This window comes from Schistocerca gregaria, chromosome 1, assembly GCF_023897955.1.
Source record: "Schistocerca gregaria isolate iqSchGreg1 chromosome 1, iqSchGreg1.2, whole genome shotgun sequence".
NCBI lineage: Eukaryota > Metazoa > Arthropoda > Insecta > Orthoptera > Acrididae > Schistocerca > Schistocerca gregaria.
In genome coordinates, this window is record NC_064920.1 from 1,012,934,293 (window position 1) to 1,012,961,844 (window position 27,552).

General features: G+C 41.2%; 1 protein-coding gene and 1 pseudogene across 1 annotated transcript in view; one reads left to right on the forward strand and one right to left on the reverse strand.

The window, feature by feature from the left end:
* Positions 1 to 2,733, reverse strand: part of LOC126278798 (nucleolar and coiled-body phosphoprotein 1) — a 653,632-nt gene extending 650,899 nt beyond the window's left edge. Inside the window, exon 1 of the mRNA XM_049979081.1 lies at positions 972 to 2,733. Within this exon, the coding sequence (XP_049835038.1) occupies positions 972 to 1,013 (42 nt within the window). The 5' untranslated portion in view covers positions 1,014 to 2,733. The remainder of the gene's footprint in view (positions 1 to 971) is intronic.
* Positions 2,430 to 15,335, forward strand: LOC126284793 (L-lactate dehydrogenase-like; annotated as a pseudogene).
* Positions 15,336 to 27,552: the final 12,217 nt, after the last annotated feature.

Below are 27,552 nucleotides of genomic sequence, written 5' to 3' on the forward strand. Positions count from 1 at the left end.
CAGGTGATACGCCAGTATGGCGATGGCGAATACACGCTTCCAATGTGCGTTCACCGCGATGTCTCCAAACACGGATGCGACCATCATGATGCTGTAAACAGAACCTGAATTCATCCGAAAAAATGACGTTTTGCCATTCGTGCACCCAGGTTCGTCGTTGAGTACACCATCGCAGGCACTCCTGTCTGTGATGCAGCGTCAAGGGTAACCGCAGCCACGGTCTCCGAGCTGATAGTCCAATCTGCTGCAAACGTCGTCGAACTGTTCGTGCAGATGGTTGTTGTCTTGCAAACGTCCCCATCTGTTGACTCAGGGATTGAGATGTGGCTGCACGATCCGTTACAGCTATGCCGATAAGATGCCTGTCATGTCGACTGCTAGTGATACGAGGCCGTTGGGATACAGCACGGGGTTCCGTATTACCCTCCTGAACCCACCGATTCCATATTCTGCTAACAGTCGACCAACGCGAGCAGCAATGTCGCGATACGATAAACCGCAATCGCGATAGGCTTTATCAAAGTCGGAAACGTGATGGTACGCATTTCTCCTCCTTACACGAGGTATCAAAAGAACATTTCACCATGCAAAGCCGGTCAACTACTGTTTGTGCGTGAGAAACCGGTTGGAAACTTTCCTCATGTCAGCACGTTGTAGGTGTCGCCACCGGCGCCAAACTTGTGTGAATACTCTGAAAAGCTAATAATTTGCATATCATAGCATCTTCTTGCTGTCGGTTAAATTTCGCGTCTGTAGCACGTCATTTTCGTGGTGAAGCAAATTTAATGGCCAGTAGTGTAATATTTTTCCTATTAAAATTTATAATACGTGCGGCACATCTGTACACAGCAAAGAATCACATTTAGTTATCCATAATCATCCAATGAAAGTGCTTGAGTCTAAGAAGATTCTCACGTCTGTAGCGTAGCGCTGCTGAGTGACAGCGGCAGGCAGCGAGAGCGTGTACTCACCCAAGACCGGCATCCGCCGCAGATCGCGCTGAGGCAGCTCATCAGACTCTCGGCGGTCCGCGGGCCACCTGCTCGGCGCCACTGGAGCGGCTGGAAGGCGGCTGGAGGCAACCAGCACTACCCTACTCACTGACCGCCACCGCCCTTCAGCCGCGACGTGCAGGGCCAGAGTCACCGAATATCGCTCTAAAGTAATCGGCACACACTGATGGAACACCTTAGCTCGTCAGACTGAGAGTAGCATCAAACTACACCCAGTCGTCGCCGAGTTCTTTCACACGTCACTCTGACTGCTGGCGGAGGATCTGTCACTCTCAAGTGCAAAGAGGACTCGGATACTTTGATACCATTAAAAATCCTTGGACGACCAAGGTTTCCATGGTAATTGGTAACTTATACGAAGTATCAACATTTCTGGTAGCACATCTGGTATTGTGTCAATGACACCCATCCGCTTCCATTGTTGATGGGCCCGATAACGAGGACGTTAACACGTTTGATACACGACGTTAGTTATAGGATACTATTACGTAAATTAGCTGGTATTGTATCAATGACACCCATCCGCTTCCATTGTTGACAGACCCTATAAAGTTAACATGTTTGACACACGCTCTTAGTTATAGGATGCTATTACGAAAATTATAATATATGATTTAATCCTAAAGAGAGTGTGATTGAGGAGCCACTACCTCCGTAAACCACTCTCTGGTTGACTATAGTGATACACGTTTGAGGTAATCGTAATCCACGCTAGTAAAATCGTAATCCAAGCGAGTGAAAGTTTATGATAGGCTCTCTGCAACATCAGCTCTCGGCGTACTTAAGAAAGTTATACCTGGCCTGACACGCCACGTACAACATTTATAAGCTTCAATTTATATCATAAAGATGTATCAAACATCACCACGTAACTTCTGAGGTATGATTACTGTGCTGGTGATGCACAGCTATCATGGATTGAATCAGCGTGATCGGCTCACCAAAGGAACCAGGGAGCATTTTTTCACCTGCTAAAAATAGCGAATTGTTTGTATACATTGAATGCAGAGATACGATTGAGTTGACGTTGCAATGAGGTTGTTAGTCTATACCGAGATTGCTGCACCTGGTAGTAGGGGCGCTTCAGTCGGCGTAAGTGTTTGTCACGATATTTCACTTGAACACGCTGGAACGCTTGATAGTATATCCGCGCCTGTCTGGAAATCTTCACAGTGCCCTGCGTTTTCCTTAGTCACCACTGTACTTGCTTACTGTAAGGTCACAGCGTCTTTCCAGTAACTGACACAGGAAGCGAAGTGCAATAATATCGTGGCGGGGTGCTACTTCGAAAGCCTGGTGCATCGAATTGTGCATTAGCTTTTAATGACAATGGAGCACCACTGTTACCTTTGACACCGGCACAACCACTACCTAAATCACAGAAGGAAGCAGTGAAGTCGTGTCTTGTAGCACAAGATGACGGTGGAGTTGCTTAAACGTAACACTGATAGCGACGAGACGCGCTCCGTCGCCGACGGGGTACATCGCGGCTGCTCCACGGAGAGTCGGGGGCGACGCCGCGAGCGCTGCGCAGCGTGGGTGTCGGCGGCGTGCTTCGGCGCCGAGCGTCCGCGAACCACTGAGCGAGCGGGCTGGCGCGCCTGCTGGCCTACCTCTAGCTCGGCTCGCCGTGCTGCGCCGCGGCCGCTGCTGCGAAGCCGACCGAGACGCCACGCCAGGCCGCACACTGCCGCGCCGCGCCGCGCGACCCAAAAACACTGACGTCCGGGCTTGGCGCTCGGCGCTACGCTACGCCGCGCCCCCCGTGGGTCGATTCCCCCGCCCCCGCCACCACCCCGCAGACCGACGGGTGCGCTGTCACCTACCCCTCGACGGCCGCCGACCTTCGCGCCCGAGAGGAAGAAACATTACCTTCTCAAGCTGCTCGTTCAAGGTTTCGACCCAAGTCGTCAGGACTCTATGCGAATCCCTTGAAAGACTTTGCACCGACCACGACGCTAACCGACGAACGTTCATCTGTTCCACGTGGTCATGACTCCTCCACCGTAGTCCAAGTCCTCCAGGCAAAATGAGGCGTAAGATGATGATGTTTGGTTTCTGGGGCGCTCAACTGCGCGGTTATCAACGCCCCTACAAATTCCCAAACTTTGCTCAGTCCAGTATCGCCACTTTCATAAATATGATGAAAACACAAAAACCCAGTCATCTCGAGGCAGGCGAAAATCCCTGACCCCGCCGGGAGTCGAACCCGGGACCCGGTAAGCGAGAACGCGACCGCGAGACCACGAGCTGCGGACATGAGGCGTAATAGTTCGCTCCGCAATGTACTCCTGATCACAAGAACAATGTGATTTACTATTAATAAATATTAGAAGAAAAGATCTTTTCCACCAGCTGTAAGTAAGGTGTTTTACAATTCATGTTACATACACTTCTAGAAACTGTAGAGAGAACTTATTACACTACTGGCCATTAAAATTGCTACACCACCAAGATGACATGCTACAGACGCGAAATTTAACCGACCGGAAGAAGATGCTGTGATATGCAAATGATTAGCTTTTCAGAGCATTCACACAAGGTTGGCGCCGGTGGCGAGGAAAAAAAATGGCTCTGAGCGCTATGGGACTTAACTTCTAATGTCATCAGTCTCCTAGAACTTAGAACTACTTAAACCTAACTAACCTAGGGACATCACACACATCCAAGCCCGAGGCAGGATTCGAACCTGCGACCGTAGCAGTCGCACGGTTCGGGACTGCGCGCCTAGAAGCGCGAGACCACCGCGGCCGGCTAACATGAGAAAAGTTTCCAACCGATTTCTCATACACAAACAGCAGTTGACCGGCGTTGCCTGGTGAAACGCTGTTGTAATGCCTCGTGTAAGGAGGAGAAATGCGTACCATCACGTTTCCGGCTTTGATAAAGGTCGGATTGTAGCCTATCGCGATGGCGGTTTTTCGTATCGCGACATTGCTGCTCGCGTTGGTCGAGATCCAATGACTGTTAGCATAGTATGGAATCGGTGGGTTCAGGAGGGTAATACGGAACGCCGTGCTGGATTCCAACGGCCTCGTATCACTAGTAGTCGAGATGACAGGCATCTTATCCGCATGGCTGTAACGCATCGTGCAGCCACGTCTCGATCCCAGAGTCAACAGATGGGGACGTTTGCAAGACGACAACCATCTGCACGAACAGTTCGACTACGTTTGCAGTAGCATGGACTATCAGCTCGGAGACCATTGCTTCGGTGACCCTTGACGCTCCATCACAGATAGGAGCGCCTGCGATGGTGTACTCAACGACGAACCTGGGTGCACGAATGGCAAAACGTCATTTTTTCGGATGAATCCAGGTTCTGTTTACAGCATCATGATGGTCCCATCCGTGTTTGGCGACATCGAAGTGAACGCACATTCGAAGCGTGTATTCGTCATCGCCATACTGGCGTACCACCCGGCGTGATGGTATGGGGTGCCATGGTTACACGTCTCGGTCACCTCTTGTTCGCATTGATCAGTGGACGCTACATTTCAGATGTGTTACGACCCGTGGCTCTACCCTTCATTCGATTCCTACATTTCAGCAGAATAACGCACGACCGCATGTTGCAGGTCCTGTACGAGTCTTTCTGGATACAGAAAATGTTAGACTGCTGCCCTGGCCAGCACATTCTCCAGATCTCTCAAAAATTGAAATCTCGTATTTCTTAAGGGGTTCCGCTATAGAGAAAGCTATTTACACTTAAGGTGAGAATGTACTTAATTAATTACATAATAAATTAGAGGCTACTGGCGCTTTCTATGAACTTTCAAAAGCCTTTGACTGTGTGAACCACGGCATTCTCTTAAGTAAATTAGAATATTATGGTGTCACACGCAATGCTGCGATATTGTTTGTGTCTTATCTAACTAACAGGAAACTAAGGGTGTTGTTGCGAAATACCTGTCCAGTAAGCACTCAGTTTTCATCTGATTGGGAAATAATTACATGTGGTGTTCCTCAAGGCCGCGCGGGATTAGCCGAGCGGTCTGGGGCGCTGTAGTCAATGACTGTGCGGTTGGTTCCGGCGAAGGATCGAGTCCTCCCTCGGGCATGGGTGCGTTTGTTTGTCCTTAGGCTAATTTAGGTTAAGTAGTGTGTAAGCTTAGGGACTGATGACCTTAGCAGTTAAGTGCCATACGATTTCACACACATTTGAACATTTTTGTTCCTCAAGGTTTCATCTTGAGTCCGTTACTATTCCTTGTATATATTAATGTCCCATCGGCTATTACATTGCCAGATGCTTAGTTTATTTTGTTTGCAGATGATACAAACATTGCATAAGTAGCAAGTCAAGTACAGATTTAGAAATAGCTACTAATCAAATTTTCACTGAAATGGTTTAATGCTAATTCTGTGTCATTAAACTTCAAAAAGACCCAATATACGCAGTTCAGAACCCGTAAAAGCTTTCCTTTGCGCATTTGTGTAACATATGGAGATATGCAGATCGAAGAGTTTGACAGTGTTAAATTTCTGGGATTACAACTCGATGATTAGATTAGTTGGGAAGGGAATACTACAGAATTGCTTAGGCGCACAAACAAGTATGTATTTGCAGTAAGAATGATGTCAGATGTAGGAGATATAAATAGAAAAAAAACTTGCATACTTTGCTTATTTTCGTTCTATTATGTCATACAGGACCATATTCTGGGGTAACACAGCAAACTGAGCAAAAGCTTTTAGCGTGCAAAGGCGTATAAGAAGAATCATTTGTGGTGTAAATTCAGGAACATCATGTAGAAATCTTTTCAAGGAACTTTGTATTCTAACCACTGTTCCTCAGTATATTTATTCCTTGACGAAATTTGTTGCAAGTAATTTATCTCTGAAACTTCCTGGCAGATTAAAACTGTGTGCCCGACCGAGACTCGAACTCGGGACCTTTGCCTTTCGCGGGCAAGTGCTCTACCAACTGAGCGTGAGTCGTGCTTCGGTAGCTCAGTTGGTAGAGCACTTGCCCGCGAAAGGCAAAGGTCCGGAGTTCGAGTCTCGGTCGGGCACACAGTTTTAATCTGCCAGGAAGTTTCATATCAGCGCACACTCCGCTGCAGAGTGAAATCTCATTCTGGAATTTATCTCTATTTCTAACCAATAGCTCAATACATAGTATCAATACTAGGAATAAGAACAATCTACATAAAGACCTAAAATCACTTACTTTCGTCCAAAAAGAGGTCCAATTAGCCAGGAACACACAGTTTCAATAAATTGCCAGCAACCAGTAAAAACTTGGTTTTAGATAAAACACGGTTTAAGCAGAGTTTGAAAGACTTCTTAATGGGCAGCTCCAACTCTATAGACGAATTCCTAACAGCGACTGTTAGACAAGCTTATGTAAAAATGTGTTATATTTCAGTTTTGACAGCACTTGGTCACAACAGTCAAGATTAGATATTCTGTGTATGATAAATTTATTAAAAGTGCATAACAATGTTTCATTCTGACAACATATTAATTCCGTAAATATTAGTGGTTCCAGTGTACTGTAATGTATTCACCTGATTGACAATCTCCTGACAAATGACAAGGGTAGCAAGTATTATATTAAAAAGTTTTATTTTTTTACCTTATACATTCTGAAATGTTCCACACCCATGAGAATCATCTCATTTTTTGGCTCTATGGAACGAAAACTGAAGCTAATGTTCCACGTGGTCGCTAAGGATTAGTCCTCCGCCGCAATCCACGTACTCCAACAAGATCAGGCGTGAGGGAGTCCAATTCACGACGTATTGCTGATCACAACAATAAGGTGATTTACTGCTAATAAATATTTAAAGAAACGCATTTTTTGCCGCCAGCTGCATACAAGGTGTTTCATAGATCATTTTACACACTTCTAGAGGTTGCAGAAGGAACTTAGTGGATCACGTTTTACATTGTAACCCTTGTCCGGCAACTGACGATCGAAGGGATCCCTATTTTGACTGGACCAGAGGTGAAATTCTTCCCACACGTCCGTCAGGGGGCATGAAGATAGCGATATTTAGCGCTGAACCTGGTTCCTCAAATAAAACAACAATTGGAAATTTACACGGCTGAAGGTGTTTCGCTTCGATATTTTATACTGAACAGCCTAGGTCCCGCAACCACCTGTATGAAGAAGGACTTATAGAAACACTTCTGGAAACGTCATCCAACGACGCTACAGAACGTCAATGTTATATGCGCCGGCGTCTATAAATATATGTAAATACAGAGTGATTCCGTGATTAAGTAAAAACTTTCTAGGATGATGGAAAATGATAAATACATCAATCTGAGACAAGAGTCCCTGTACCGGAAACAAAGGCGTCGAAAGTTGTATGCAAAACCCATTCTGATATCTCTGATAGTCGAATACATGTACTGGTGCTGTTGTCGCTAAGATCGTAGGATAGTGTACAGCAAAACAAGGAAAAAATGTCCAGTAAACATAGGCTCTAAAGTGCATACCTTAACAACTGTGAGCACTTGTTCAATAGAGAAGATGTGTTTCACAGTATTGAAGATGGACAAGTGCTCATAAACACCTCAGGTATGCATTTTGGAACCCATGTTTACTGGACATTTTTTCCTTGTTTTAGTCCACATACCACTAAAGGAAACAAAAGAAAAATTCGGAGTAAGAATTAAGAAACAAAAACTTTGAGGTTCGCCGATGACAGCAAAGGACCTGGAAGAGCAGCTGAACAGAATGGACTGTGTCTTGAAAGGAGGCTATAAGATGAACATCAACAAAAGCAAAACGAGGATAATGGAATATACTCGAATTAAATCGGGGGATGCTGAGGGCATTAGATTAGGAAATGAGACGCTTAAAGTAGTAAATGAGTTTTGCTTTTTGGGGAGCAAAATAACTGATGATGGTCGAAGTAGATAGGATATAAAATGTAGACTGGCAATGGCAAGGAAAGCGTTTCTGAAGAAGAGAAATTTGTTAACATCGAGTATAGATTTAAGTGTCAGGAAGACGTTTCTGAAAGTATTTGTATGGAATGTGGCCATGTATGGAAGTGAAACGTGGACGATAAATAGTTTGGGCAAGAAGAGAATACAAGCTTTCGAAATGTGGTGCTACTGAAGAATGGTGGAGATTAGATGGTTATCACACAACTAATGAGGAGATATTGAATAGAATTAGGGAGAAGAGAAACGTGTGGCACAGCTTGACTAGAAGAAGGGATCGGTTGGTAGGACATGTTCTGAGGTATCAAGGGATCACCAATTTAGTGTTGGAGGGCAGCGTGGAGGGTAAAAATCGTAGAGGGAGACCACTAGATTATTCAGAAGGATGTAGGTTGCAGTAGATACTGGGAGATGAAGAAGCTTGCACAGGATAGAGTAGCATGGAGAGTTGCATCAAACCAGTCTCTGGACTGAAGACCACAACAACAACAACCACCTTCGAAAGTTGCCTACCCTACAGTCTTAGCAAGAACAGTTTCATTACATGTATTCCACTGTCTGAGATATCAGATCGGTTTTGGCTTATAACTTTCGACTCTTTCGTTTCCGGCAAAGGAACCGTTACCTCAAATTCATACCTTTATTCTTCTCTATTATTCTAGAAAGCTTTTAACATGAGAATCACCCTGTATATACATACATTTGCATGCGCAGGCGCCTATAACTTTGACGCTCTGTAGCGCCGTTGGATGACGTTTCCATACACGAGTTCATATGTAAAAATTGATCTGCTAAGTCCCTTCTACAACCTCTAGAGGTGTGCTACATGAACTGTGAAACATCCCGTATATTTCAATTTATTCTTGACCGGTTCCGGTTACTTCAACGATCATCACTTGAAGATTGAACAAACAGAAAAAAATATATGTAGTACACAGAGATGATAAGACTGAAATATAAGAACCACCTCTGAACACCAACGTTATATACAGTACTTACAAAAATATACATCTGACGGATCAAAAATGCATATTTCTCATAGCGACACATCAGCATAGTAAACGAAACGGTGACAAACTTTGGAATGTAAAATCACCTTAATCTCTTAACATCTGGAAAAACACCGGCAACTTGTATTCACGCTACTGACAGTTAACAATCGACTGCGTGAGGTAATAGGCGAGTTGTGGCGCCCTGAAAATATTCTAAGTTGGAAGTTGGCGTGGCCGCGCTGGGGCCTCTCGGCGGGCCGCGGCTCATTGGCGGCTCTGTGGTGCCGAAGATTAGCCGGGGTCCAGGGGCCGCATGGCTGGGAAGTCCACGGTGACGCTGTGTCGATGAAGGAGACACGCCGGCAGTGCCAAAGGTGGTGGACTTCGCGAAACCTTAATGGCAGACATTTCACATTTCGTATAGAAACGAATAGTAGCCAGATGAATCACGATACCTCAAAAAGAAACATGTATGTTACCATAATTTGCACGATGATTCTCATGGTGTAATCAGATTTTCAATATCTTTATTAGATTAAAGTTTAGTGTCTGATGATGAATTATACAAGTAACACCCAGCAACGAATTTCTAAAATCCAAACGGTTCATCCGATTTTTTCGATCGACGTGTCTTTAGAAAGATATTAGTGTAAACCTAAATTGGTATAAATTACAGGCTGTGACGTGAATAGTACACGAGATATTGGAGGTCAAAGTGGCCGATTACTATCGATCGCGTCAGGCCGTAAGCATACCACAATTACACGAAAACACGGTAGCAGCATGCTTATAAATACATTTATTCATCTATGTCTTTGTTTATATCTGCTATAAACTATTCATGAAGAAATTGGTTAAATATTTACTATGTTTTAGAAAGCACAGAGACATTAGCCTACTGCCCTACCTTTTTTTGCTATTCCTTTGATATATGTTTATTTAATTTGTTTATGTATTTAATAATGTGTGTTAGAGCGTGTTTATGGTCCAGCCTTAGGAATGTTTATTTAATTTCAAGTTATTTAAATGTAAATCAAGTATTTCGAATGTGTTTCATGATGTTTGTGAGTGTGCGTTGGCTTGGAGACAGGACGGGAGCGCTCTAGCCAATCACAGCGATCGTTTCAAAAGCAGTCTCACAGGACATGGGGAAAGAGTTTTGAACATTGCGGAGAGAGGGGCGGTACGGGAGAGGACACGGGAGAGTCTGGACAGTTCGGCGCGACGGACGCACGGTCGCAGGAGAGGTTTGGAGATGTGGTGCGGTTTACTCTGCACTTGTGAGATTTCCGTGGCTTCTGCAGTCAACACGTAATATGCGTTTAGAAGTGAATATTTCGCGAGATACGTTGTTGTTCATAACTAATTACGTGAAGTAGGAATCTATTGTTTCCCTGTTATTCAACTTATATTTTATTTACTTGCTGGACCATCGACACCAATAAGTGTTTTGTAGTAATAAACAGCATTCTTATAGGTACGTCTACTATCGTACTCATCATTTAAAGTCGTTAAGAATAGCACCTGCAAATTTTATTTAATTGCAATCTTTCATTTATAGATGTCTATTCATTCAAAATACGCAATGAGTGATAGGAACCTTCGACCATTCGATTCATGCGTATATTCACATTGTATACTGTATACTCAGCAGTATCAGACCTGTAATGCGGCAACTACTTATCCCAGCCCCTAGACAACGAAACCAACCAAAACCGTTAATATTTCAACTGTGGATCTGAGGGTACGTAGTTGAGGGCCATCACAATACTTCATTTATTTTTGTGAAAGCCCGCAACTGCCATCTCAGCTCTATATAACCTCATATGACCGAAGAGTTTAATATTACAGAGTAAAAACATAAGAAGCTGTGTAATACAGTCATTGGTAAAGTCAGAGGGAATATTTGCTATCAAGGTTTTTTTCAATGTTCACATCATATGGTTACTATCAACAAACAGCATTCTACGAATCTAGCACATGGAAACGAAAGCCTACCTTGCAGGACACGGCAATCAAGTGAATTGTACATATCAAAACAATGTCTTGTTCGAGACATATGATGGTATAATAATAATTCTGTACAAAAGACATTTGTGAATAGTAATTACGATAAATGAGCTTATCATTCAGTGAAGGTAAAGTCAAGATTACATATTTACGCTACAATAAAAACTGTCATCTTTATCAACAATAAATACAAGTCAACAAACACAATATATAATCTCATATTTTGTCCATAAATGAACATTTATGTAATAGCCATAACATAAATTTTTTTTTTTGTACGTTAGACATCGAGTGCTCTAAAACAGTGAGGTCAAACTATTGCTTACGCAGGGAGTCTCTCATAAAGGTAGACAGGCTCATTTTCTCTGGTGTTTCGGCAGCTATTTGCAATTTTCTTTTTGCATCGGGTAACTGAACTCAGCTGAACAAATACTGCCCATCACGCGTTTCATGTGACGCCCAGTATTTATGGAAAGCGTGCTTTTATCAATACGTATTAACAGGAACAGTAAAACACGAGGAATAACGAGTAGTCCAGCAGCGACAGGTCCGCCCTGGCTCGTGAAGACTGTGCTGCTCGGTTGCTGCTCGAGTACTGATTATTCTTCGTGTGCTACTGTTCCTGTTAATACGTATCGACAAAATGAGTAATGCATTAGAGCAATGTTGGAGCGCTCTATTGAATGACAGGTAAAATTCTGATTTAAGACTCTTTTTGTTTGCAACGGGAGACCAACCTACGCTTTCTGTCGACGCTGCGGTCGCATAAAGACGTTATGAGCAGCATTTGTTTGGCTGACACAAGCTACATGTTGCAGAAACAGGACTGCAAATATCTGCCGAAAAACCAGACAAAATACGTCTAACGACTCTTACGACAGATGCCCTGTATAACACAAAATGCAATTTGTAGAAACAAAGATTGTTGGGAATTATAGTAGATAATAGGCCTACATCACAGATCAATAAGATATGCGTGTAGCACAGCATAGACCTTGGGCTACAGACTACATGCAACTAAACCTCGGGCTACAAATAAGATAAAACTTAGACTTCGGGCTGTGGCTGAAACATAAATTGGGTTTGACTGATTATGAAATAAAACCACACTATTTACATTTCCCTAATGATACTAAACAGTAAGCTATAAATGCCACTGTGTACAGGAACATCATTTGTACGCCATTGAGTCAATTACATTAACTAATCATACAAACAAAGTATGAACAAAAGGCTTGTGTAAAAACTAATCTACGTGCTGGTCAGTACTGAACCGCACATATACCAAAAATGAACTTCAGCTTATAGATGGCTCAAAACTAAGATCTAGGCTACTAACTGCATAAGACATTAGACCTCGGGCTACTGAAATATACATTGGATGTAACTGATTATAAATTAAAACTGCAGTCTATACATTACATTAATGATACATTAATAGATCTGTCCAGCTGTACCAGTTATCAACACAAATTATTAATAATATTAAAAAGGAAGCACTTCCTAATGATCTGAAAAATTATAATTATTTGCTCACGAACTGGCTTTCGGTTTCTTAAGCCATCTTCAGGTAACAACTGAATGTCGCAAACACAGAATAATATGATATTCGACTTACACAGATATTACTTGCACAGAAGATACAAATACGACGTGGAGTATTTGCGAAAGGAAGCATTACATTTCTTGTCACATAAATAAATTACATTAACTATAAAAAAAGGGGAGAACAATTTTTGTGTGTGGTGATACGTTTGGTATCTGATGAGAAATAAGATGAATTAGGAATCTGCAACCTGAATATAGTATTTGTGACAACAATTTAATGTAACAGCCGGCCAGTGTGGCCGAGCGGTTCTAGGCGCTTCAGTCTGGAACCGCGCGACCGCTACGGTCGCTGGTTCGAATCATGCCTCGGGCATGGCTGTGTGTGATGTCCTTAGGTTAGTTAAGTTTAAGTAGTTTTAAGTTCTAGGGGACTGATGACCTCAGTTGTTAAGTCCCATAGTGCTCAGAGCCATTTGGACCATTTTAATGTAACAAATGGGGAAGAGGAAATTGAGTCTCATCATTTAATATTAAGCTGGCATTCTGTGTCATGCGTTTGTTGATTTCCAATATTTCCGGTAGGGTCTTAGTTCTGCTTCTCTTAACTGAATGTAAAATTAGGTTACCTGAAAATAAGAGAAGCTGAAAATTAAGGAAGAAGTATTCAACCTCTGCTGATCATTTTTTAACAGAAAAAGCGAAGTTTTACGTTCTGTTGAGAAAGCACAAAGATGATACTACTGTAAATACTGGAAATGAACATACGTACGTGATAGAATGTCATCTGAGAATTAAAGCACTTCATAATTTAAACAGTCGGTTTCCGTTTTCCCTTTTGTTAAACGAAGTTTTGATCATAAACACTAAATTCAAACAGTAAATTCATCTCATTTCTCATCGCCGGCCGCGGTGGTCTAGTGGTTCTAGGCGCTCAGTCCGGAACCGCGCGACTGCTACGGTCGCAGGTTCGAAACCTGCCTCGGGCATGGATGTGTGTGTTGTCCTTAGGTTAGTTGGGTTTAAGTAGTTCTAAGTTCTATGGGACTGATGACCACAGATGTTAAATGCCATAGTGCTCAGAGCCATTTGAACCATTTTTCATTTCTCATCAGTTATTAAACATACCTCCACATAAAAACCTTTTCCTCCCCCTTTTTTTTACTAATGTAATCATTTTTGTGTAACAAATACTTAGTGTTGACATACGTAGACACTCTGCGTCGTGATATCTTGAGGTGTCGGGTACTCTGACGGATATCAGCGCCGTGCATGCACTACTTTTAGACAGCACCCCATGAAGATAACGTGCCACGTTGCCGAAATATCGTGCATGAACGACGCTGATAGCCGGCAGAATACCCGGCACGTCAAGACGTTAATAGATCGCCGGAAAGTCTGAAGAATTACGCTCTACGTCACATTTTTATCTTCAGTAGAAATAACGTCTATGTAGATCGCACTTAATTTTTACCTGTGTTAGCAACACTCAGTTGTCACCTGAAGATGGCCCTTAAGAGACCAAACACAGTTCGTGACTATACAAATATAGTTTTGCAGAACACTAGGAGATATTATACTATTTAATACTGTACTCGTATTATTATTATCGTGTTCTGCCAAACATCGACGGAAAATCCAGTTAATTTTATAACGTAATTTAAGGTCAGAGATGCATAGGGTTAACTGCTGCCTCCACTCCCAATGTGTCCACAGCAGCGACCGCTGCGTAATTCAGTACTGAATACTGTCAGATTTTCCGTTAACCTGTATTACTGAATACTCGCTTCCGTAGTTCTGTACGTCTGGACGCATATCGCGTCTCGTACAGGGCAACGAACTCCGTTACACACATGGTTCGAATATGAAGAAGAACTGTGGACGGGTGCATAACATTGGAGACTGCAACAGCGAAAACAGAGGATAGGAAGTTTTCGGAATGTCTGAAATTGTAAGTGCTCTCTTGAGCGAGTTGCGAAGCCACAAGGAACATCCGGAAACAAGGTCGAGTGGTGGGAACCGGCCAGGTTGGAATGCTTTGTGCCTTCATTATACTGACACAGCATGATGCAAGTGAAGTTCCACTACCTGATGTGGTTGCTGTCGAACGGAAGGGTGAAAGGGTGGATTTCCAGCACCACCTTGCGTTTATGAAGACAGGGAAGATTGTTTCCAGCGTTGATTGTGCTGTAGTTGCAGGGTCAAGGCTGTACATAGTGAATTCTGTGGCCTCTCAGAAGGAAGGAGATTATGGTTGAACTTGGTTCGTCCAAACACTGCTAGGTTCAAAGGAATCATTCCGAACTAGGTGAAGCACAGTCCAAATACTATTTTGCTCATTGTTAGTAAATCAATTGATATCCTAACGTATGTTGCTTGGAAGCTGAATAGCCCTCCAAAGTATCGTGTCAACGGATCTGGTACAAACTTACAGTCATCTCGTTTCCGGTCCCCGGTGCCACAGAAATTAAATGTTGCTTCCACAATCTGTCATGGGCGGATGATTGGAGACCATGGTGACACCGGTTTGGCTGTCGCGTCCGACGTGAATGTTGTAGGAGTCAGGTAGCTAGATATAAATCAAGTTGGGGGGACAGTAGCTGATAAAGAAAACTACGAATAACTTCACCAACAAGTACTTCAGAGCGCATGTGAGGTTAGAAAATTAAAGGGCTACACATCGTGGGCAACTGGGTTGAGTGTTTCAGCTTTAGAACAAAGCATTTTGCCCAATACCCGTGTTATTCATGTTGTGTCAGCACTGCTCAGTTGTTATCATAGTATTAAAAAGAGCCTGTTTCTCTCAAGGTCATCTGTGTTGTGAAAGAATGGCGTTACACACGTAGTGAAAGAACTCCTCGATGGTAAATAAATCTGCTGATTTAATTGGTTAGATACAAACTGGTATAAACGGTTACATCTGTGTTAGACACTATTTTTTTAAAGTTATCCAAAACTTTTAACCTAATGAAGCATTATTATCAGTACGTGAACATATATACATGAGACGTGCAAGACAATGACCTGAAATTCAGAGATAAACGCATCGATAAAAATGCCCCTAAATATTTGTGATAAAGTTGATGACTGCCGAAAAACACGCAACAACAAAGTATTTATCGTACGATCTGTCAATATCAACAGTTAGAGTTACGTCGTTTATACTGAGAAAGTAGTAGCAACTAAACAAAAATTGCCAAATCTTCTTCCCTAGCCATATTTCGTTTGAAAAATATTTCATTTGTACATTTTTATTTTTACAATTATTGACCTATGTACCTTTCTCCAGAGAATTTCAAAACTCAGATGTTGAATGATAACTGTCATCTGCACATGCTTATCATCATTCTATACTTTATTAGTGCAGAATTTTTATATATGTAAATACAGGTAAGAATAGTCCATTAGTGTCATATATGCGTGTGTATGTACTTCAGATTATGTTTTTAATAATGTGCTACTAATGTCTGTACAAGCGGAGGTCTTCTCATGTGGGCGTGCTCCCAACACAGTACTGTGAATTTTGTTGTATTTTTATTCTCTTGTGAAAGTATCGCACAGGCTTTTGTCTTAGCTACTCATGTTTAGTTTTCGTGTAACTAGATACAAAATAATCCTTTCAGAAGAATACCAATTTCTGTACTTTTTCCTTTAATTTAAAACGTTGTTTCATAATTTTTGTAACATGACATTTCATTAAGCCGTACCTGAGAGATCAATGAGGCAAAATTGCAATATTATCTAGTACTGTCTCAGGTTTTAAGTATTTACAAAAATATGTTACGAAGAGTATTTACTGTAAAAAATGCAAGTGGTCGAGCATGTTGCTCACATTGTAAGTAAATGGATAGTTATAAATTAATGATAAATAAAGAATACTAGAAAACGTCTTGCTTAGCAAGACTCGGAGGTAAGCTGATTCGAATCCAGGTGATTAAATTTTCACTGCCCCTATTTGGCTGGCAAGAGAGGAGAGGTAGTGGCGTGAAATTCCTCGTCACAAGTGGTTGTGCCAACCTCTCCACAGTGTCTCATGAAATGAGGGTATACGAAACGCTTGACGATTTTCGAGAGGAGTAGTGGTGCAGTGAGTTTCACCCTCTCCCGTCCATTCGTACGTGACAACATACAACCGACATTACGCTGTTCAAGCACTCATCAAAGCCATCCATACGACGCAATTGCACCAGTGATAGTTCACGACAGATGGGCGGAAAGCAACGGCAAACTGACTCCACTAGGCTCTTGTACAGGACGGCGGTGCAGTGTTACTTCATCTGCTCCCTTACGCTTATTCCACTTAGTAGAGTCAACTGTTTAGCAGAGAGTAGGAACTTAATAACCTTACTTTTTCTTTGCTGCTCATTTTCCCAATTATCTGCAGATGTTCTTTGGCATGTTCTGAAGAATAAAAGCACATGGAAACAAAGCGTACGGTGAAAACGAATCACGACTGTCATGTTAATGTCCGTAGTTGCCACCTGTAGAGCCATTTGACGATGGCGAACTTAGTAAAAGCGCGACCAAGTTCGTTCTCTGGTAGGTTGTTGCTACACTATCTCATTTGTAAACAACTAGCTGTGATAAAAACGGAAAGAAAAAAGTCGAAGAGTTTGAGATGTGACACTGTAGAGGGGTTGTTAAAATTAAGTAGACTAAACTGATAGGGAATGGAGAGGTCCTCTACAGAATCACCATAGGAAGGGACGTGAAAACACTGGCAGGAAGGTGGGTCAGGGTGATAGGACATGTGTTAAGACACCAACGAATAACTTGCACGGTACTACGCTGCGCAACAGAATTAAAGAATCACTACCGTACAGCCAGAACCCATGACGCCATCCTAAGCGCCAGCAGGCCGGCAACCCCTTTGACACTCCCCATTCCGGATGGCCTATTATCAGGCGCAACAGCAGCATTGTAGCCGCGAAAGAGCAGTAGTGTAGCCTGCCTGAAGGCGCGTAGTACTCCCGTCACGCGCTCTATCTGTACAGGTGCTTTTTAAAAATTCCCAATAACGGCGGGCGGTTACTACCGTGGCTTTTGCCGAACTGGGGGATATGGGGGGAGGGTCTTAGATGGTTCGTTTGCCGTTTTATCCTCGCATGTGTCAGTGTGGCACCCACCGTGATCACACCACAGGGGGACACAAAAAAGGAGCGCTGGAAAATCGTAAGTACCCTTAGCTGCTACGGATCACTTTCAGACTTCTTCGAATTGTTTTAAATGGTCCCTAGAGAGCAAAAATTGCGGTGGAGTTACACCCCAAATGGGTGCAATCACACTCGATGGGAATGCAGCTCCACAATGTCCTGAGAGAAGGGTTGAAACGTCTGAGGTTGTCTAGAATATCCTCCTGTCGCTCATCATTCTACAAACTATCGTTTTCGACCACGAAATCTGTGGGAATCAATGACACAGGGATGGGGGATGAATTCATTGACGCCCTGTATGCCACCGCCTGCGGCCTTTTCGTGTTAATTTTGAAGGGCTGTCTGGAATGGTTTCCTCGGCCACCTCATCAGAAAACCGCCTGATTTCAACGCTAGACGTCACGGCACTGGTCTCAATTGCAGAGGGGTCAAAAGAACGTATGAAATGTGGGTAAGACAGGATGTGGCGGCCTTCCGATCGTGTGACACGACCACCGTGGCATTGAACAGAACTGTGGTGAAATTTGGTGCCTATGTGACATAATTAACGCACCTTACTCGTCACATGAACTTTTTCGCAAGTATCGACATTTTCTTGTCTGAAGCGTTGCAGGGCACCAACCTTTTGCATCATTGCAGAGAAAAGTTGTACGTACCTTTGAGCTAAATTTCAAACACAAGCGTCGCAAAGCGTAGGAATTATGGGGTTCCAAAGAAGTGATTTTTTAATTATGTTGCGCAGTGTGAATGGAGCTGTACAAGGTAAAAGCTGTAGGGGAAGACAGAGAATGGAACACGCCTAACAAATAATTGAGGAAGTAGGGCGCAACTGGTACTTTTGAAACGAAGATGTTGGTGTAAGGGAGGACTTCGTTTTGTGTAGCTTCAAACCAGTCACACGACTGATTACTGAAAAAGAGCTGTCAGTCACTTTGTTCTTCTGACCTAGGTATAATAATAGCGCTGTAGGTGATAGAAATATTAACCGCTTCATTCGCATGGAGAAATTTTTATAACGCTTTAGACTATATTCCTTACTATCGAGGGCGGGAGGTAACAAAATTAGCACCACTCTTTGTGAGGGATCGAAAAAGTGGTGACACGTAAGCATAAATCTGGTGACATGTATGCGTAACTCGATTTTCAATTATCACTACAAGCCCATATCCTACGTGTATGTTGTGTACTCATGGCTTACAGCCTGAAAAAATAAATAAAAAGTAGTATGCGATTAGGGCATTCCTTATGGTCGTAGGGACAGGGGCGGAGGTAGGGAGATGAAAGGGAGTGACCTGAAAACATAGCTGCGAAACGCCTAGAAACTTTTCCACCGAAGTTAGTACATACCAGTTGTGTTCAAAAAGTAACGGAAATTTTGTTGTTTCTCAGGTCACATACGTACGAATCCCGCAATTTCTACGTTTTTGGTTTGGTAGAAATGTGTGAGAAGTATCTATACAGTGTCAGACATATCAGATATTTAGTGGGTTGTCAGCTGTCTAAAAGGTTACATTTGTTTTGGTGGTATCGGCAATTATTTATTTTACATAAGAATCGTTCAAAGAATAAGCATTAAATTTCGTTGTAAGAACGGAATAAAGCGTATAAAATTTTACAGATGTTAAATATGGTATTTGGTGCGTCTCCTGTGAGTAAAACAAGAATTTGGAGTGGTACAACCGTTTCGAAAAAGGCCACGAAGACGTTATAAATGAACCCCAGAATAACGTCAACCTTTGAAATCGTGGAAAAAATGAAAAAAATATTATGAACAATCTCCAAATCGCAGTCAGAGGAATCACTGATGGTGTTTTCTTATCAACTGTCTCATGCCATGACTTCTTTCTATGTTTTGGCTATCAAAATTTTGACAGCAGAATCTGTTTCAAAATTGTTTTATTTCGAAAAAAAACAGTGCCAGTGGAAGTTGCTCGGGAGTCGAGACATGAAGTTAACAACGATGCACAACTGTTGAAACGTGCCATAACACACGATAAAACACGAATTTACGGATATGACGCCGAAACTTTCAAACGTCACACTACAAGAATTCTGGATCGCCAAGACCTGAAAAAGCTCGTTTGACAAGTGCGGTCAAATGTGAAGGCTAGGCCCACTGTGTTCTGCAGTTTTAATGACATAGTGCACCGTGGGTTCTCGCCACAACGTCAATCAAAAGGAATAAAACTTACTAGTTCAACGGCGTTTAGGGTGAAGCAATACGAAAAAATATGTCAGATTTATGGCGAAACAATTCATGAGTTCGCATCATAATATTGTACCTTGTCACACTAAGATGTTAGCTCTGGATTATGAACCAAAATCAGTACTGTAATGATGCACCAGCTTCCATATTGGCCAGACATGGTCTCATGTGACTTTTTATGTTCTTAAAAATAAAGAAAACCGTAAAGGACCAGCGTTTTGCAAACGCAGACGAGATTAAAAACGGATCGCAAAGAGACGTGAAAGTTATCGCAAAGATCGAGTTCGAGAAGTGTTTTGAGGATTAGAAAAAGTGCTGGTGTAAGTGTATAATATCTAATGGAGACTATTCTGAAAGCATAACAATGAAGTAGACGAATAAATAAAAGTCCACAGAAAATTCCACAAATTCAGTTACCACTCCTCGTGTATGGACTACGACGAGTGTCATTGCGAAAGAATTGCACAATATTTTTTCAAAAAATTAGATTTTTCCTACATTTTTGTTATTCATGGAGAACAAAGAAACATTCTTCCCGCTTGTGTTCAAATTTATTTTAATCTGACTGGGCACGCCGCGCTACGTTCTCCGCAGCACTCCGTCAGGATAATGTTCAGCACCACTGCTGACGATGTTGATGATTAATAAAAGCTACCTTAGCTGTATTATTACACATTTATTGTGTTACACCCGGTTTCGTTCGTTGAAAAATAAAAATAAAAAGTTCCATGTCATTACGATTTATCGTGAACGTGGTTCGATGAACTTTCTTCCAGGCACTTTAATGTGATTTGTAGAGTACCCATGTAGATGTAGCTGTAGGTCGCACAAAATGATGCGTGGAACATGAAACTAACCAACTAACTGAACATCTGCAGGTTGCCGATCCACGCTTAAGTCGTGGCATAAACGGTCTGGTTGGCGGGCGTACGTAATGTTGCTGTTGATCTTCTAGCATTACCCACAGCAAGCACACCATTTATATCATGAGTTGATCCCGGACTTCATGTAATTACATTCCGATATTCTGTTTCTTTAAATGTAGCTGAAAGAAAAACTAAAATGTCGACAACTTATTTCAAAGTTTTAAACTACATATTTTTACATATTTTGAGGTTTAATGCATGTTTCCCACTACACAAGATAATTTTCCATATTTTAATATTATTTCAGAGTTACTATACATTTTCGTGTGTCACTTGTATTTTCGTTACTTAGCAAGAAAGGAAAATAAATTAATTTTATTATTATTTTCCTCATACTGTCGTCAATCCCGATACACTAAAAGCTATACTACACAAGTTCGTTGCGCACAACAATGACTCATTTTAACGCTTTCCTTTTTTGTTCTCAATCCTTCATACTATGTAATTGTCAGTTGCATTTAAGTTAACGAATGCACCAGTTGCGTCTTCGTTGCCACCAAAGCTGAAGACATAGATTTCTATTGACAGTGCTGTGATAGTAAAATAGCCCTGTACCAGACTTGTGAACCGTATAGGTCGTACGACGAAATCTCAAACTGGACAACATTTGCGAAGGAATCTACATATTACGAATAAACAATTGATTTTTTCAATGAAACAGGTTCTACTTACACAGTTGTGGGGACAGCCTACATCGTATAACAATGAATTTCACAAAGAACTGTGTCTTTCGTTGTTTACAGGGAACATAACGCTGGAACAAATTTCAGGTATCTGAACGAAACCATTTCCGTACAGAAATACTGCAACCGCAACATTCCCGCCGAGTTCAGTCTCAGGAGGAATTATCTGGATTCTCATTCTGTTAAAATATTAGAGAAAATCAGGGCTGACATCGAAAAATGTTCTGCATGAATTTTCGCTGATGGGCAGGGGATGCTACAGGCCGTTTTATAGCTAGTCTAACGGTGGGCAAGTCGGACTTTGAGACTGCATCTAAACCCTATTTAAATTGCTAGAGTCATTAATGATGGATTTAAGGTACTATGGCCACATGGCGTAAAAGAAGAGTCCGATTGATGTACACAGCTCCGTAAATGTTGAAAGCGGGGAAATAGTTTAATGTATTTAATACAAATTTTTCGCATGTCACATGTAGGGCTCATGCATTGCAACGAGTGGCAGAGGCAGTTACACATCAGTTCCTCGAAGTGAGTACACTGATATCAGCAACGGGGCAGATTTTCTTAGAATATTCTAATCGCGTATAGCGCTATATAAATATGCACCGTTGGCGTCTTGAGAAGCCGAGCCATCGTTCTCTATTTATAAAACCATATTGTCAGACAGACTGCTTGGGAGCAGAACATTTGGAAAAATGTGTTATGAGTAATCGTGCATCCCGTTCCACTGCGATTTAATGCTTGAATAGGCGACACTTGTACGTCAGTGCTTTGTAGGAGAAGTGAACTGACTGAGAATTAACATAGCATATTTGACTAGGCTACTTATGTACCCTCATTGATATTAGCCCATGCGGCTACTGTTGCACCTGACTGACACAACCAACAGGTGCAACAGTGGACTGAGATCAATAAGAGTACTTGTTGCCCAAACTTCTGTACAGAAGCTATTCGTGTTTTTTGGTAGCATATGAAACGTCCCCTTCGAAAAATTATACAAGACTGTGCTTAAACTGACACACAATATTTTTAGCGCAACGCAATCTGACTTCCAAAAATCCCTACGAAAGAATGGCCCTGACTAGCATTAACCTATACGTTTCACAAATCACTTACCTCACAAAAATCTTCGTTACTCAAGCTACTGCAATACAGCGGGCGCCACTACTGCCAGCTAAATAAAAGATTCAAACTACTGAAGGCACTAACTACTGACAGGCATAGTTAGCAAATGAAAGATTTTAATACAGAACAAACAATGTATTTACCTTAATAGTCATAATATATATATCAGTTCATGACACCAATTCTTACAAATTTCAAAACTCCGCCATCTCTCTCCCCACGTCCACCACTGCTGGCGGCTCACCTCCAACTGCCCAACGCTACGCGTTGTTAGCATCCAGCTGCCGCTGCCCAACACTACAATGGCAGACAATAATGCAAACCAGCCACAGACTGCACACGGCACAGCCAGTGATTTTTATACAGAGCGCTACTTGGCGGCGGCGTTACCAGTAAAAAAACCTAAACAGCCTACTTACATAGCCCCCATGCTCCCCACAAAAAAATCTACAAATTGTTTTGGGCAGTGGCCAATACAGATTTGAAAAATTTGTTCATAATTACAATAACAAAGAAATGAAATGAACACACTTATCGATACAATGTTGGTCAAAAGCTAAAATTTTCTCACAGTCCATAAAGACAGTCCTGATCATTCATCAAAGTAAAATTGCAGTGTTTTTCTCAAAGTCTGAGTAGTAAAAGAAAATACACACGGAAGTAGTGGATTTCCATGCAGTCTTGAAGAAGTAGTGTTGTCCTTCCAATGGAAAGACAGTGCTGACTCTTGACATGCAGACAGGTAATGGGCCACAACAGAGCAAACCCACAGCAGAGTCAGTCGAAGTTTTAAAGAATATTGGTAGGTAGGTCGTCACAGAGTAGACCCATTGTAGTCCTGGTAGAGATTACGGTATTGGTGGGCCACCAGAGGTGCAGACCCAGTGCAGTCCTTGTAGAAATAGTGGTACTGGCAGATCATCAAAGATGCACACCCACTGTAGTCCTTGTAGAGATGGCCGGCAGCCATCTGTTGCGACTGTGCAGGCACACAGTCACCATCGAACAGTCTTGCGGAGATTATAGCAAGTCCATAAACCGCCACTTGTGCACTCACAAAAACTGTTTTTGAAATGTCCTTAGAAGCAGCAATGCTGTTATCCAGTCCCTTACTGAATTATTAACACGTGCAAACACTATCAGTCCCTACTTCTCACATATTGTCCGTATACTATCACCAACAGAAGCGTGTGCAGTGAAATGTAACTTACAAGTTACTTAATTTGCTGAACAGGTGTCAATTACAATTTTATAACATGAGAATACAATAACAAAGGTACAAATAAAATCATTAAAGAACATAATAGTACAGATAACATTTGCAGTAATACAGGCTTTACAAAAGAATCGAAATAACATATACACCAGTGTTACAGGAATTATGACAGGAGCACATACATAAAAAATCAGAATAAATTTCTAAACATCAACTTCACACATGAGGATTAAAACAAAATAGAATAAATAATGTCTAAACATCTTTACAAAGTAAATAACATATTATTGATGCAAATTATATTTGAGGATAACAGTATTCCTCATCATAGTGAATGTAGCTTAGTATTAGGAGAGAAAAATTCTATGAAACAGCACACAGAGACAGGAAGAAAATAAATACACAAGGGTACACAAACACATAGTGGGATTACACAAAAGGAAAGGACAGGGTTTGTTTTCAGGGTAACATTTGGTACTGGAGTCCAACCCAAAACTTCATTCCATAGATCGCCCCTCTTATTTCAACATTTGCTCCAGCCAAAAAAATTCCTATCCAGGCATGCTTTCTGCATTCTGTTCTCATCCTCTTTCAAAAATAGTTTTTCTCCACTGTACACTACTTTTTTGGCTAAACCATTTTCTTATAGCTTCTCAATGCTTTTCTTCCAATTCATCATAGTTAGATTCTTATATAGTCTACCCCTTCTTAAGCTAACATAAATCTACTGAGCTCAGATGCTAAACTAAGGGACGAGGCAAAGCAGCAGCACAAAACAAATTAATACAAACAGCAATGTCCCAAAAAAATGGAAATTGGTAAAGCAATTGCAATATTACAACTAATATAAGGCGCTGTGCAGCAAACAAGAAAAACAAATCCCTAGTAAAACTGGCTTAACAGAGTAATACAAAGTCAAATTCAGTAACATTACGCCTAGCACACAGCAGCAGCAAATGCAATAGCTTATAACTAAACATGACAAAGCTCAAGCAGAAAAAATATTACAGTAAAGACAACAATGCAGAAAAGGCAAATGTCTATTCACATATTAATATCTTTGTCATTAAAGTGGTGCACCACAAGAAGTTATCCTACCATAAAAATTACCAAGTACTTGAAAAGAAAATTATGTATGCAGTTCCTGTGAAGGGAAGTCTTTTTGTGCTCCTTCGTTTTTTTAAGTACATCGTAAAGTTATTATTTACTGCATCTGTAGGCATAAAATAATTATATTAGTACATCTATTAAATTGTATTTTAACCAATGCTGCAGTGCAGATAGAAACTAGATATTAAACAAAATGAGTAAATAAGTATATAAAGCAATCCATATGGCATTTCTCTCAACTAGCAAGACAATAGCCATGTAATGTTTCTCATCGTTTCATTAGCATTTTAGTAAATATCATAAATTAAGAGCTCCACAGTATAATCATATGTTTTCAAGTTTGGGCGTGTCGTATTTGCGATGCTTTCTACAAAGGAATGTCAATAGCGAGGTTAATGGCCTCCTTTTTTCTCCACCTGTGCCTCTGAAAGGCACACACTAATGACTTTTTCTCAAGGCGGCTGGCACACCTGGCCGCTCGCAACGCATTACGTCACGGTCACCTACCTTTCTTACCGAAATATTTACGACAGCAGTTTCCGCTACAGTGACAGTCTCATGTAAAAATATTTTCACAGGTTGAGAATTTGCGTTACAAATCTGTGGAAACAAAATCCCTTAAATATAATAGTGTCCAAAAAATTTTCGCCAGCATAGTGATACATTCACGCATATACACACATTTCATAACTCTTAAAGTACGATTCTCGGTTTCCAACAACCTTTTTCACAAATCAGAGTCCCCAACCACTACTCATTATTCCTTGCTTTATTACACATATACATATTCGTAGACATTTCTTCAATATTTCATCATAATAAATACGTAGCATAATCAAATTCCTCATATAACATCAGCTTATTGATCATAAACAAACCGCAACAGCGTAATACACATCGTCATCGTAACATCATAAAAACTCTGCCAAATCTCCAAAATCGTCGTAGATTCCTCCAATAATTTCAAAACCTAAAAAAAATCTCTGCTCTTGTCAAAAGTGTCATCTGCCTCAAACGTACTTTAAAAATCATGATCTCATACCCAATTACGTCATTCAAAGCTCTCATAGTATCACAATGGTTCCGAAAATGTATGAACAGTTCACGAAGTACAGACAAAATACAATTTCGTAAGTGTGAAGTTATCCAACTGTGTAATTACGTAAACATCTGTCACTGATGTAGTATAATAAATGTTTGTTTCTCTCAGTTAAATGATCAGATAGCTGTGTAATTTATGTGTTAGAAAAATATGGTACCGATGTGTAAAGTTGTATAAGCAAATACCATATTAGCTAGGGCTCCTTGTGCTTGCCATACACATGGTACACAAAGTAAGCGTGTACCACCCTGAGGATTAATGTAATTATATCCTCAGGTGTTACAGATTACAGCAATGGAATGAAGTGTATCATGGAAAACCTTTGTATCATTGTACTTCAAATATCTTTAAAAATAAATGTTTTAAGTACAAAATTAATCACTCAAATACGTGTACTGTAGCGATAAACTGTGCGTCTTGTTGTAAGATAATTATGTGGAAGTGTCGTAGTTATCGTCCTCTGTTAGCAAAGTTCTGCTGAAGTCAATGTACTTACCTCGTAATAAATGAAGTGAATTGCTTTGCGTATAAATATCTTAGTTATTACGCTTATTGCCGTGATGAAGAAAGTACTGTGCTGTAACGTATTGCTGTGCTGTGGAAAAGGCTGTCTAATTGTAGCTATACCACAAAAGTTACCACTAAAACATGTTTTACTTTCCAGAATAATTCAGAAAAACTGTGCAGATATAAGACAGATACACCGCAAAAGCACAATGTAAATTGTGTCACACATTAGTAGCGTCGTGATATAATCGTGTAGCTATCAAAGAAACCAAACGCTAAGTCATCTTTAATCTCACAGAAGGTACTTCAAATAAAGAATGTTTTTTCAACTGAACCAAAATGTTGCATTAAAACCTCATTAACAGTATATGTTCTAAGTATGTAAGCCTTATAGTCGTTACGTAATCGTGCAACTAACAAGCAAGAATGTACAAATAACAACACTGTGTCGTCTGTTCACTATAACAATGCATTCGTAATTTCTGTTTAAAAATGTTCCCTAGGTTCTAGACTATATAGTTAACTTCAAAACATTGTTGCATGTTAACAGTTTCTCAGTGTGACAAAGCATACTAGAAATGTGAAGTGAAATGTTTTATGGCAAAGACAAAGTTAAAAAGCAGATTATATTTCAATAAACGGTTTTACATGTGAAATGTGGTGTAAACCTTTACTCTTCCTAGTACTCAAAGTTTCAACTTGAACGCAATTATCATGCGGTATACGTAGGTAAAGAATACTGGAGTTTTTCTCAAGGTTAACGCCTATGTTATTTTTCTCTGAGCCAGCCAGCGCACGTGGCTGCCTGCGGTGCGAGTCATTGTCTGCTATCTCTTTGTTGGCGTGCGTCGTTATTGGGATTAGGAGACCTAACTTCTACAAATTCACCTTGCCGAGAGGCCCAGCTCTGTTTGAATCCCGCCAGTTCTGACGAAATTCCGGTCTGTCGTTATGATTATATCGTCTGTCGTCATGTCGGTAGTTCCTGTAGTTTCTTTCTTGTCGGTTAAGTGGTGGAGAATTTCTCCCTGATTTATCACTGCGCGGTGGACCCTTGCGTC